The following is a 12,998-nucleotide window of genomic DNA, read 5'->3' as shown; positions in this document are numbered from 1 at the left end:
GAAATGGTTTTGTCATCCAAGACAAAAAAATCCTACTTCAATAAGGCACTTGTTAGGATACAAACTAGGAAAGTGAAAAGTTAGGCAGAAGTGCCTGTTTTCTGGGTGCTACTGATCTCACAACTTTGTTTTCATCAGTGATCTGCTTGCTGATGCAAACGTTCAGAACATGTCAATGTGGGACTACCTTGAAGTATGCAAGCACAGTAGTGTTTCTGATTTAAAAATGCCGGAATCAGCTGGAATTTACCTGAGCTATTGCTCACTTTGAAGCATGGCTTTTAGTCTGTGGCCCACAGGCAAATGGCATTCTGTAACTTATTTTTAGGGGGTTCACAAAAGGCAATGAAGACAAAAAAACTTATGTGTGTTTTGGAGCAGCCAGCATACATGAAATTTCTAAAGGAGTCTACTACTCTGCTAACAATTTTTAAGGATCTAAATTGAGAATTACTGGATGCGATTGTGTGTACTTCTGATGGAACAGCCCTATTAAAACAGGAGGTCATTTTTGGCAACAGTGTAGTGCAGAAGAACCAGCACCTATGCAATAGAATTTGGAAAAAAAAAAAAAGCCCAATAGTTGAATGGAAGTCAGAACTGCAATAGATGCAATTAAGTCCCAAGAATATGATCGACAAAAATAAGTGCTATTTCTTCATTAAATTGCATATATGCTATATACAGATGTTTAAATATCTATTATTTCAAATTAAGCTGTTTTCTTTCCATACGAATTACAATTTGTACGTTAATCCCTCTCAAAGTGACTGGTATTTTGAGTCATTAGGCTCATCTGCAGCCTCAAAGATGAGCCCAATGGATCCTGGGATGCTCCCAGGATAACTCTTCAGTCCACGAACAGTAAGGTTTTCGAGCCTGACTTAAATTTAATTGCCAGTGCAAGGACATACAAGGTAAACACGTATGAATTTACATTGCTGGGAATCCATCCACGTTTTGAAATCCCATGTTGCACAGTTATTAGAAACTTTGAATGCCATAAGATATTAAATACATACAATTCTGCCTTCCTCCTTAGAAGGTTCTGTTTTTTATATGGCCTAAAAATGTTTTTCTCCCAAATGCTGTACATCTTGCTTGATGTGCTGCTTATGCTAGTCAGAATGACTGAATGCTGTACATAACAAGTATCAAGAAGAGAGTTAAATTTCATGAGTTAACCTGTGGACAATAATTTCCAAGAAGGGAATGGAGTTCTATGAGAACCATTACAGTTGCTTCACGGATTGCTACAAGTAGCTTTCGCAACCAAGTCCACATGCCAAAATCAAGATGGAATGAAACAAGAAGAATGCAGCATCCAGTTAACAAATCTACTGAGGAAACAGGCAGTATATACAAAAGATATGCACTGCTTACCTGACACATAATTTTTAAGGTGCTTAACTGATGTTTTACGGAACGTAGCAACATATACATATATGCAGTGTATACAAATCTAAATGTGTATCAGAAACATAATACAGAACCAGATATACTCCAAGATCCCTGATTTCATTAGATTCTCTAATGCGCAAGAATGTATTTAAAATACTTCACAAAAATATTTTTTTTTAAAAAATAACATTTACATTAAAAATAGCTCCAGTTTGTTTTGCTTTTCTGTTTTGCTCCTCACAGATTGGATTCCACTGGGTTTCATAAGGATGCCATTTGGACCAGTGACAGTTTGAACAACTGTGCATGATGAGACAGCTCTGTTACTTGGTCCACCATCTTCTGTAGGGCTGCTGTGTTGGGGTAATGCAAGGCAGCCATCTTGGTAGCCAGAACAACACTCTTCAGCAGTTCACACAACTGGTTGCTGGAGTTCATCACTTTGTTGCTTATGTCCTGAGTCATCACTTGCCTCGTGAGCATGTCCCCAATGAACACAAGTTTGTGAGCACTCAAAATGATAAACTTGCTGTGAGCCACGAAGATTCGGGGGGGCTGAGAGGCATTGACGCAACTGAAAAAGGCATCAATGGCATTTAGGAGGGAGTTGAAATGAGTCTCACATTGGTCAGAATAGAATAAAAGCAGCTGGCTGTCATGGGAGGTGGCAGTGCTGTTTGCAGTCTGGAGAGCTTGAGGTGGCTTCCATTTTGAGATGTCATTCTCTACTGGCGTTGTGATCTCTTGCTCCAGACGCTGAAACTGATTGATCTGAAAGGCAAATAAAAAGGCTCTTTTCAAAGAATATTATCCTAAGACGTTATGTATTACAGTTTCACCTTATGCCTCAAGACACCCTTGAGTATTCCTGACTGGCACAAATCCCACTTGGAAAGAAACTAACCTGGAGTGCTGATTAGCCAAGACCTAATACCTGCCATCTTCACCATCTAGCACCTGGGACTTTCCAACTGCGTGTGCTGGGACTCATGCACACCTCGCAGCCATCACGCTAGCAGTTGCACACTGCTAAGGGAAGGCCCCCTCTTGCTTTATTTGACCAATACTTCTTATGTGCAAGAACACTGCATTTCAATGTGATTATTGCACCCAAGTGAACATACCTGATGGTGCTCTAGCTCCATTTTGCTCTGCTTGATGATATTTTCTTTTTCCAGCAGCTCCTTCTGTTGCCTTTCAAACTCTTCTTTCCCCTGTTTTGCATAACATAAGACACTGTGTTAAATCAAAACTGTTCCTGAGCTAAATGACAACTCATAGGTCAAATAACAGGCTTCTTTGTATTGGCTTTTTCACTGGTACTGCACCACTAAGAGTACAGAGAAGAAAAGGACAGTGTGGCAGAGCAAAAGGCTATCACTGTTATGTATGCAACAGTCCTATTTGAGAGGAAGTAACCACCCTGGTGAAATTATTCTTGAATATGTATTAGTGTGACAATCTGATTGCTACTTTCCTGCAAACAGCTTCTGCAAAAACAAAGACAACTCTTACTTGGCCTTGTGCAGAACAAGGTGTTGGGTTTACCTACCTGCAGGTGTACATAATCATAGTCATCCATCCAGCTCTTTTCCAAGCTCTCACTGGTGATATTTGGAGGGTGCTGACCTTTACTCAAGAGTGGAGGACGAGAACTGCAGTGCTGTGCTTTTTCTCCATGATGCTGCATATGAGGACTGTCATATACACAGTCAGGAGCGTTCATGATATTCTCTGGTATGTTTTTGGAACGTGAGCGGCTCAACGCCTGTTTAAAGAGCACCTCTGCATTGATGCTGATGGTCGTGGTCAGTTGCTTGGCATCATCCGTGACTGTTCTTGCCACCATAACAAACCGATCCAGATCATCACACTTGTTCTGCAGTTTGTTGACAGCTAGAACATTCAAAGACCAGTTGTAGCTGTTCAAGTCCTGACTGGTTTGGGTAAGGATCTGGTGAGAGTCCTCCAGCCTTTGCACCTCCCTTCTCATTTTGTTAAGGAGGCTGAACTCAGATAGGCAGGAAGCATTGGCTGCTGATCCCTTCGCAAACTGGAGGTACTCCAACAGTGACTGCTCTACCTTATCCACAGCAGTGTGAATTTCATTGATGTGTTTCTCCATATATCCGTAAGACCGCCAGTCTGCTATAATGAAGGCCATGAGGTTATTGACAGCTGTCTCCACCATCTGCTGGAGGCAATAAAGCCTCTCTATAGCAGTGTCTGGATCAAGGATTAGTCTTCTGTCCTGTGCTGATGCTGAGAAAGAAGAGTCTTTTGATGTTGTTGAAGATGTGGACATATTACTCCTTGTGCTTCCTGTGCTGGAGAAGGACAACCTATTTATTCCATCAGTAACATCCTGTAAGCCTTTAGTGTTTTGGAGGACTGGTGGTGGCACATCATACACACCTTCTCTTTCTTCTGGGATGAGACTTTCACTGAGTCCTGTTTGTTGTCCTGGGAATGCAGTTCCCCTTGGGGTATCATAAACATCTTTCTGAGGTGCAATTTGCTGTCCAAGAAAACAGTTTTGATGTTTCATAGGAATGTCATAAACATTCTGTTTCTGTGGCGCTCCATCCAATAAAAGGCTTTCAGGAGAAAATTTACGAAGTTCCTTCCCAGTTGCTTTGGTGATGGGAGGAGGAATATCATATACTCCTTCTGGTGTTACAATGTGGCCCACTGGAGATGACAAATCCTGCAGATTTTCCCTCAGGCCTCTATCATGGCATGCAGATGGAGGTGTAGCAAAGACCTGAATCACAGAAAGCAAACCATGAAACCTTTGGCTAGAATAGCAAACTATTTCATATCTTCCATATGGCCTAAAATGCTGGGATGGAAGATCTGCCACTGACTTTCATGGAGTCAGCTACTTATCCCGAGTTTGACTTAACATTGGTTTTAATATCTCACTTTTTAACATTCATCTTGATGAAAATTCTCATAAGCAGCAAAATCCCAAAAGGCAGCATGCTGCCATAAAGATAATGTAGCTCTAATTATTAATTCACACTCCATAACATTAATAATGTTGATGCAGTGCTTCACTTTACCAGTTTTAACAGTTTGAAAACCTAAGGAAATCTTTAAAGTACTGAATCTCCTTTTCCTTCAGGATCATCCTTCTCTCTAAATTGGAGAGGTATGGATTTGATAGGTGGACTGTTTGATGGATGCGGAATTGGTTGGATGGTCACATCCAGAGGGTGGTGGTAAATGGCTCAATGTCCAGATGGACGCCGGTGACGAGTGGTGTCCCTCAGGGGTCTGTGCTGGGACCAGTGCTGTTTAATATCTTCATCAATGACACAGACGGTGGAATCGTGTGCACCCTCAGCAAGTTTGCAGATGACACCAAGCTGAGTGGTGTGGTTGACAGGCCTGAGGGACGGGATGCCATCCAGAGGGACTTGGATAAGCTCAAGAGGTGGGCCCATGAGAACCTCATGAGGTTTAACAAGGCCAAGTGCAAGGTCCTGCACCTGGGTTGGGGCAACCCCCGGTATCAGTACAGGCTGGGGGATGATGTGATTGAGAGCAGCCCTGCGGAGAAGGACTTAGGGCTGCTGGGCTGGTGGATGACAGGCTAGACATGAGTCAGCAATGTGCACTCGCAGCTCAGAAGGCCAACTGCATCCTGGGCTGCATCAAGAGAAGTGTGGCCAGCAGGTTGAGGGAGGTAATTCTGCCCCTCTACTCCGCTCTGGTGAGACCCCACCTGGAGTATTGCATCCAGCTCTGGAGCCCTCAGCATAGGAAAGGCATGGACCTGTTGGAGAAGGTCCAGAGGAGGGCAATGAAAATGATCTGAGGGCTGGAGCACCTCTCCTATGAAGACAGTCTGGGAGAGTTGGGGTTGTTCAGCCTGGAGAAGAGGAGGCTTTGAGGTGACCTCACTGCAGCCTTCCAATAGCTAAAGGGGGCCCATATGAGTGATGGGGTCAGACTTTTTAGCAGGGTCTGCTGTGACAGGACAAGGGGTAATGGTTTTAAACTAAAAGAGGGTAGATTTAGACTTGACATAAGGAAAAAAATTTTTACAATGAGGGTGGTGAAGCACTGGAACAGGCTGGCCAGAGAGGGGGGGGCATCCCTGGAGGCATTCAAGGTCAGGCTGGATGGGGATCTGAGTAACCTTATCTAGTTGGAGATGTCCCTGCTGACTCCAGGGGGGTTGGACTAGATGACCTCTAAAGGTCCCTTCCAGCCCAAATGATTCTATGATGGTGACCACACATGAACTCTTGTTTAAACGTGTCTTTGGTCAGACATGAAAATACAGGATTTTGTGGCAACAGCATAATACTTACCCCTTTGGCAGGTGGTATGTCATACACTCCTACAGCTTTTGCATCTCCCATGGGAACTGGAAGTGCAGGCCCCTTAACCGATGTGGGGGGAATGTCATATGTCTAAAGAAAGAATAAATTGGTTACAGAAACAATTCACTTCAGGAAAGCTCTGATGTCAGATGAGTTTTCTTGGTTTCCATCTTTCCTCTCAAACAGCCTGAAGATGATCAGAGCTCTTCAACTTTGTTTCATATGGGAAAGCTGCTTGGATTTGCCTGGCATTTTGGACAGTTAGGAGGAAATGCACTTTGCTAGGTCCCCTCTGGGTAACTGTGTGGACAGCAGGCTGGAGAGATGAAGTCACAGCTGACTGCCATCCTGAGAGTTAAATCAAGGCCAGTCTATAACAGATACCTGTTGAGGTGAACCAGGGAGCAATATATTCATGTAACCAGAACTGATCACACTCTTACTGATAGAGATCAGAGGGGTTGAGGAATAAGCTTGTACTAGTACACACTAGTAAACTCTCTGGAACTATGGCTGCCCATCAGCATCACCTATCTGCTTTATCAGGTGTAGTGTGAGCTGTCTCAGTAGCAGAGAGTACAGCTGTCAGATGTTTCAAGTGTCCCACTTGGTGGCATGTCCCACATTACAGTGGGTTCTGCATGTGGTCTCAGGCCACTGTCTGAATGTCTCTTAACCCAGATTTCCCAACTGTTCCAGCCATTTGATGTCAGTCTGTGTTATGTACATGGGGCTTCAATGTTGCTGTGTCAAAGAGCCATTGCGAGATGCAGGGTTGTTGAGTTACAGGTCCTGCAAGCATCCACTCTAGATGTCTGTGGTCTTGGGAGACTGAATGCTAAGGGTGTTCCCCAGAACAAAGATATATTTCAAGTTCAGTGACATGGTGCAGTAGATATGTGGTAAAAGCAACTCCCTGCATAGTAGCTGTTCATCTAGGCAATAATTTTACCTTTACTGAGTGAATTACTGTCAACTATGCAACAACAAAGTAAGAGAAAAAAAATTGTTCCCAGGCAGCAAGTTTATTCTGTTGATACTCTTTGATCAAAACACAGAAAACAAACGGGACTTTTGTGTTTGGTGTGCTGCCAAATCTTAGTCATCATCAAATACAACTTTAAAATACTTCTGCACTCTGTGAATAAGCCACAGCATCTAATTAAAACACATTCTCTCTCTGAAACGAGAGAACTTGCATTGCTCATAAACTTCTGGTAGAAATTTATTGCCTTTTGTGCCCTGTCAGTGCTGTTGGCAGTTTTATTGGTACCTACCCCTTGGAGAGGACGAACAGGGGGAATATCATAGGTATCCTTTTGGTATTTGGAAGGGAATTCATAAACATAACCTTGTCCTGACCTGACTGGAGTTATTACCTGTGGGATAAAAGAAAAAGAGGAAACATAAGTCTCTGAGGATCTTGGCATGTTCCCTCTGTAACTGCATAGGGTATAACAATCCAGTACTATTAACATTCATGCTTTATGTGGCAATGTCAGTAACACAAGCCTACATATACTTCTGATGGTTCAACACCGCAAAATGACTGTTAGTAGCTACAAATGCACCATCTTTTTCTTCCAGACCAGTTCTGACAAGGCCGCTTGCTAGTGCTACAGTATCTTCTCTTTGTCAAGCACTGATTTTTCCAGGAGGTCTAAGAGAGCTTGGTCCCTTCTTCCTATTGACTACCCATTAGCACAGACCACACAAGGTGCTGGTTATACCATGCATTCACTGAGATCAGAGCTACCTGCACACTGATCCTACTGAGGTGTTGAGTGTCCCCACTTACCAACAGAGGCTTAAAATACTACATTCTGGCTCTGGGAATCTACCCCTTGGCTTGTAGAGGTGTTTCCCACCTACTCCGGCAGGATGTCTTGTGTTACTGTGCTCTACAGCACAACATCCTGGATAACTCAGTGTGAGCTGTGGCTTTGGAAATTCTTTACATTGAAAGGCTATGCTTAAACCTTCTAAAGTGGGACATTCAATTTTGCTGTCTCCATTTGGTTTGTCTATATTAGCGGTTAAGAGATAGAAAATGTCAAGCCATTCTTGAAGTATATAATGCAAGAACAGCCTCTGAAAGAAACAAAACCAACCTTAATTTTTTAACATTTTTTGACATTTTCTAAACCATTAACTACCATAATGACTTAAAATAAAATCTGGTGAAAAATAAATGCCTTATGTCTTGGACAGCATCTGCATGGCAGAATTTCAGCATAGTGTGGTATAAAAGAAATGTTACCTAACCCCAAGAAAGAGTTGGGTTAATAGTGGAAATGCTGACACCTTAACCTCTGCTGGTGCTATTCAGCTCTAACAAAAAAATATAAATACTGCAACCCAACAGCATAAAATGGCAAATTACATTGGCCCATACAAGATGTGGCTTTGTACTCAGCTGGGGGGGAATTCTGTACTAGAGCTACCTAAGTGTCTTTAGAAAAGTATACAAGACGAACAACAGAGTTTCTGCCCAAATGCTCAGTGAAGATCCTAACAGTTTTTTGCTGTAAGGATTCCCAGCATCCTGGCCAGATTTCACAGTGAGGTCTGCAGCTTGACTGAGGTCTGCAGGGAAAGTCCCTGATGCTAACCCACCACCTCCTCTCTGCTATGTTAACAACACAGGCTTTTCTTCTTTTTACTTGCCGCCCAAATATTGCCGTGTAATCTCTGCCCTTGTACCATGAAACAATCACTGACTTTCCCCCCTGAAGTGACTGCCATAGCAGTATACAGTACAGGTCTGATCCAATGTGAGTAGCACAAGGCAGTGCACCTGGTAGCGCCAGCCACTGCCCTGACTGCTTTAGGTGAGGGAGGAACACCCATGGCTGACAGGCAGCGGAAGACAGCAGTTTTTGCAGCTGCTTTTCCTTAAATTAGCATCAGAGGACAGGAACTGGAAGTGATAGAGTCTCCAGAGCACTGGGTCAGTTTGCTGCCCATGAGAGAACTGCTGCTGAATTGGGTGTGTATTAATAGAGCTTTCATACATAAGAGTTTTTTCAAAAAAATCTAAAACTGTATTGAATTTATGACAGACCATTCCTATCCCACAGAGCCAACTACCGCATCGTAAAAGGTATCTACAGACAAAACTTCGAAGAAAGTTCTCCCTTAAGTTACTGGAAGCTTCCCTTAATGGATCATTCTAGACATTATCCCTCTCAGGCCACTCTCATGTCATATTGGGATTATTTTGTTTGTCTGCGAAACTTCTAACTTGTATCAACATCACTTTCTCATGATTTTTCTGCTAGTGAGTGCTAGTGATCAGACTAGCATAGTTTGCTGTGTATTTTTTGCACCTCTCCCCCCCCTTTTTTTTCCCCCCCTTCAGTTGGGTGCTACCAGTCAAATGGTTTCCACCCAAGTCAGGAACAGACAGATTTGGTTTTAAGCAATGTTTACTCAGGTTCCTTCCAGGGGCTCCAAAATTACAATGATGACATTGCTTCAATAATGACTCACTGGGTGTTTTAAACTGATCCTCCAGGAGAACAGACAATGCACAATAGAAATGCAGGGCTGTTTCCTGGGTAGCCCATCTCCATGAACCCTTCTGCTACTGTGAACCCTGTGGCATTAGGCTGCCTGCTAATATGCCAGGAAACTGCTTGACCATCCCAGAGAAAAAAACCCAGAGTGTTCATGGCAGGCAGCCAGAGGTCGCACACCAGCCCTGGAAGCGGGGAGGACCGGAGCACCACTGCAGTTCGGCTCTGCTTTACTTGCTGACTGTTGCCTAGCTAGACAAGGCATGAGTCAGGCTGCGTCAGGTTCCAAAAAGACATGTATTGGTCCCCCAGTGTGAAATTTTTATAAACCCTTGCTTAGTTGTGGTCTACTCCAGAAGCTGAACTCTATCCTAAATCCAGAGCAGGAGTAAAATTTGACCAGATCTCCTCTAGGCCCCAGATGTGTGATACTTCTTACAGTCCTGCCCATGGAGGCAATGTATGGCACCTCTGCAGAAGCTTTATGGCACCTCAGTTCTCCAAGGTTTGCACAGCACTTTAGAGAAGCATCTTTACACAGGCTCAGCAATAACTGTCCTACCCATCTCATGCCTAAACTCATTCAGGATACAAGACACCACCACTCTCTCCTTGCTCAGAGAATTAATTTTCATGAGCAAATTCAAAGAAAAGTCACAGGTCTCTAATATAAAAAAGGGAGCTGATCCAAGCAGAACAGGTAATAAGGTATAGAATCATAGAAGGTCGGAAAAGACCTTCAAGATCATGGAGTTCAACTGTAAACCTAACACTGCGAAGTCCAGCACTAAACCATGTCCCTAAGCACACACAAGTAAAATCACTTGCTCCATGATATTTTGCTTTTGTAAAAAGAAGCCCTGGTGGCAAAGCACATGATATCCTTATACCGTGGAGCCTAGAACATACATGGAAGAAAAGCTGTGCTCATGCCCAGTATTTACAGAGAGACTCTCCCTCACTCTACAAACAGGAGTATCATGCAGCTGTGGTTACTCTTGTAGCTCATCTTAGAGACCTTTCCCATTATATGAAAGATTTACAGTACTATAAGGCTGCTGTTTTTATTTACTGTGCTGTGATACAATCCTAAATAACTACACTAAAGTTAGACTGGCCAGATGAAGGAAGCCAGTTTTGCTTGGCGCTGCAGGACTTCTTTATCATGTATCTTGACACTTTTGCTCTTTCCCAGACTTGACTAACTCGAAGTAGTGGTCAAGCAGGGTCACTCTATTTGGGTGAAACAAACCCCCGCTCTGCGTGCTTCCAGCGGTTGTCAAAGGAAGTGAGAGGTTAAAAATCGAGGTGCCTGATTCTGAGTATTAATGAGTACAGCCTGCCTACATGGGTGACTGCAGACAGAAGATCGGAGCTGTCTGCAGGACTGTGCTTAGCAGTGCGCTCTACTTAAGGTGGCATTTATTTTTCAAATAAAAATGCATCAGCGGGTTTTATGTCTGCTCCTTTCTAGGCTTCCAAAAAAGCTATACGAAAGACAGAAAATACGACTTTAAGAAACACAGCAACACCCAGCAACAACCAAGGTTTGTTGATAACATGAAAGACAACTTTTTTCTCCCAGTGACTCAGGTATATTTTCCTGTGTGGAGGATTATTATCCAGTAGCAACATGTTCTGAGCAATTTCATCACAAAATCCTCTACAAATGCTGACCTGCTCTGCACAAAGTACAAGAACGTTTCCTGTTGTACCTCCACTGCTCTTCCCTTCCAACACTTTTCATTAGGTTAAATGTGCCTCTGGACTGCTTGCTCCTAGTCAATTCAGAACAGAAGCAGCTCATCACCAAAACATATCTTAAGTGAACATTTTTTATCAGTAATCAAAAGTATACCCATGCTACTTGCCAAAGTGAAAATGTGGAACATTTGTTCTGACTCTCACATCCCCAAGACATGATTTCTCATGCACTGTATGAGGTTTCTTTGTATGAGGAAGAGGAAGGCAGCTGGGTAGGTGAAGTAACAAATGTACCAAACCCAGTATTTTCAAAACTTTTGATTTTGGATATTCACCCATAAATATATTAAATGAACCTGCTGCTTCTCAATGGGATGCTCAGCCCTTTCAACACATTGTTGAACCATTTTTTATGGTTTTGAATGTTTGATGGCAGTTTAGTTTTGAAGATGGCCTTCAGAAGGAAGGAGGTGTCTGCAAATGAAAAGTTCCCCTTCTGCTTCTGGAATAGGGATAGCAGCCCCATCTGGTACTTAGGAATTTATTTCCTAACAAATGTCACTGAACGTCAGACCTCAGATGTGGGATTCACAGGGAGTGTTGCAAGCGACCTTGAACAACATAGCCTTGAAGGAAATAGTCTGAGAAAGTAAGTAATGAAGCAAGCGCAGAAAGTGAGCTGAAGATAAAAATGTTTTGAAGCACAGCTGTGAGACCCAAACTAGAAGACATGTGTCTTGATTAACAGCACCAATTAAAAACTTAGCTGCGGCGCGTGGACAGCAGGGGTTAACCAATCCATGAACAAACTAGGGTGCGTGGACAGCAGGGGTTAACCAATCCATGAACAAACTAGAGCGCATGCACAGCTAGTGAATCTATATAAGCACAAACTTGTAAACAATAAAGGTCTTTGGTTTTACCCGCGCCAGAGTCCGTGAATCAATCCCTACACTCAGAAGGATTCTTTTACCTCTTCTAAGAATGCCTGCGGTCATCTCAGTTTAAATAATCCTGCAATTCAAACCAGCAATTTTCCTTGTTTACACGTTAAAGGAAACAGATGGTGCTTCCACAATCTAGCCCAACATTCTCAAAACAATGTTAACCACTTAATCCATGCACAGCAACTAATGGGGACTAGGTTTGGCTCTGGTGAAATATATAATGAGCCTACTTCAAACTTTCAGTACTGCAAAACAAAGACAGTTGAGCAGAAAGTTTTTTTCTGTTCTTGCTAAGGACCAGGCTCTTCCCAAAGCAATTACTCGGGTCCTCTCCATGCCAATACCATGTTCCTAACCAAGAAAAAAAGCTGAATGTGCATGTAATTTGCAAAATATCCAGTCCTGTGGTTCAATAAGTCCCTCTTCCATAAATATAAGGAAAAAACCCAATGTTCTATTTCTTCTAGGATTAAAACGAATGTTATGCTGCAATAGAGAACATTCCTAACTAAGGCAGCATCAAGACTGTTCTCATGCTTACTGCAGATGCACAACACAGTAGTTTACATTGTTTAACAAGGACAAAGAGTGAATAAACCTATTGAAGCCAACAGAATTACTCTGAATTTATAGCAGCACTGTGGAGGGCAGAATTTGGCCTGTTCCAACGAACAGCAATGCCTGTGCCACTGTTTAAGGCTGGTCTGGCACTTAAAGCGGGAGGCAGATGCTCTCTGTTAACCCCAGCCTTTCCCAGAGAGGGAAGGAGAGGAGAAAAGGGAGAGAGACTTATGGGTTGGAAACTTAAAACAAACGTTAATAAAGCAATAACAAAGACCATAAATAATATTAAAACTAACACTACTAATAATAGGAATAGAAATACACAAAACCGATATTGCTCTTCCCGTTGATGACTGCAGGACCACGTGCTGTGCCGTGGCAGCTCGCAGTGCTCACAGGGCAGGGCAGTTACCCCGACGTCCCAGAACTCAACTGCACAGCAGGCAGGAACCGGACGGAGGGGTGCACAGTCAGGGTCGGAGGCAGGAGAGCGAGCAGAGTCCCACCAGGATGCTGGCCATGCGGGAAAG

General features: G+C 43.1%; 1 protein-coding gene across 1 annotated transcript in view; it reads right to left on the bottom strand.

Annotated features, from left to right (window-relative positions):
* Positions 1-1,662: 1,662 nt before the first annotated feature.
* NEDD9 (neural precursor cell expressed, developmentally down-regulated 9) overlaps positions 1,663-12,998 on the bottom strand; it is a 40,246-nt gene continuing 28,910 nt past the window's right edge. Inside the window, exons 3-7 of the mRNA XM_009700811.1 lie at positions 7,013-7,114; positions 5,724-5,825; positions 2,954-4,165; positions 2,526-2,615; positions 1,663-2,172 (exon numbers count right to left, since the gene is read on the bottom strand). Coding sequence (XP_009699113.1) covers positions 1,663-2,172; positions 2,526-2,615; positions 2,954-4,165; positions 5,724-5,825; positions 7,013-7,114 — 2,016 coding nt within the window. The remainder of the gene's footprint in view (positions 2,173-2,525; positions 2,616-2,953; positions 4,166-5,723; positions 5,826-7,012; positions 7,115-12,998) is intronic.

This window comes from Cariama cristata, unplaced genomic scaffold (genome assembly GCF_000690535.1).
Source record: "Cariama cristata isolate BGI_N322 unplaced genomic scaffold, ASM69053v1 scaffold8925, whole genome shotgun sequence".
NCBI classification, from domain to species: domain Eukaryota; kingdom Metazoa; phylum Chordata; class Aves; order Cariamiformes; family Cariamidae; genus Cariama; species Cariama cristata.
This window is presented reverse-complemented; position numbering and strand designations above follow the sequence as displayed.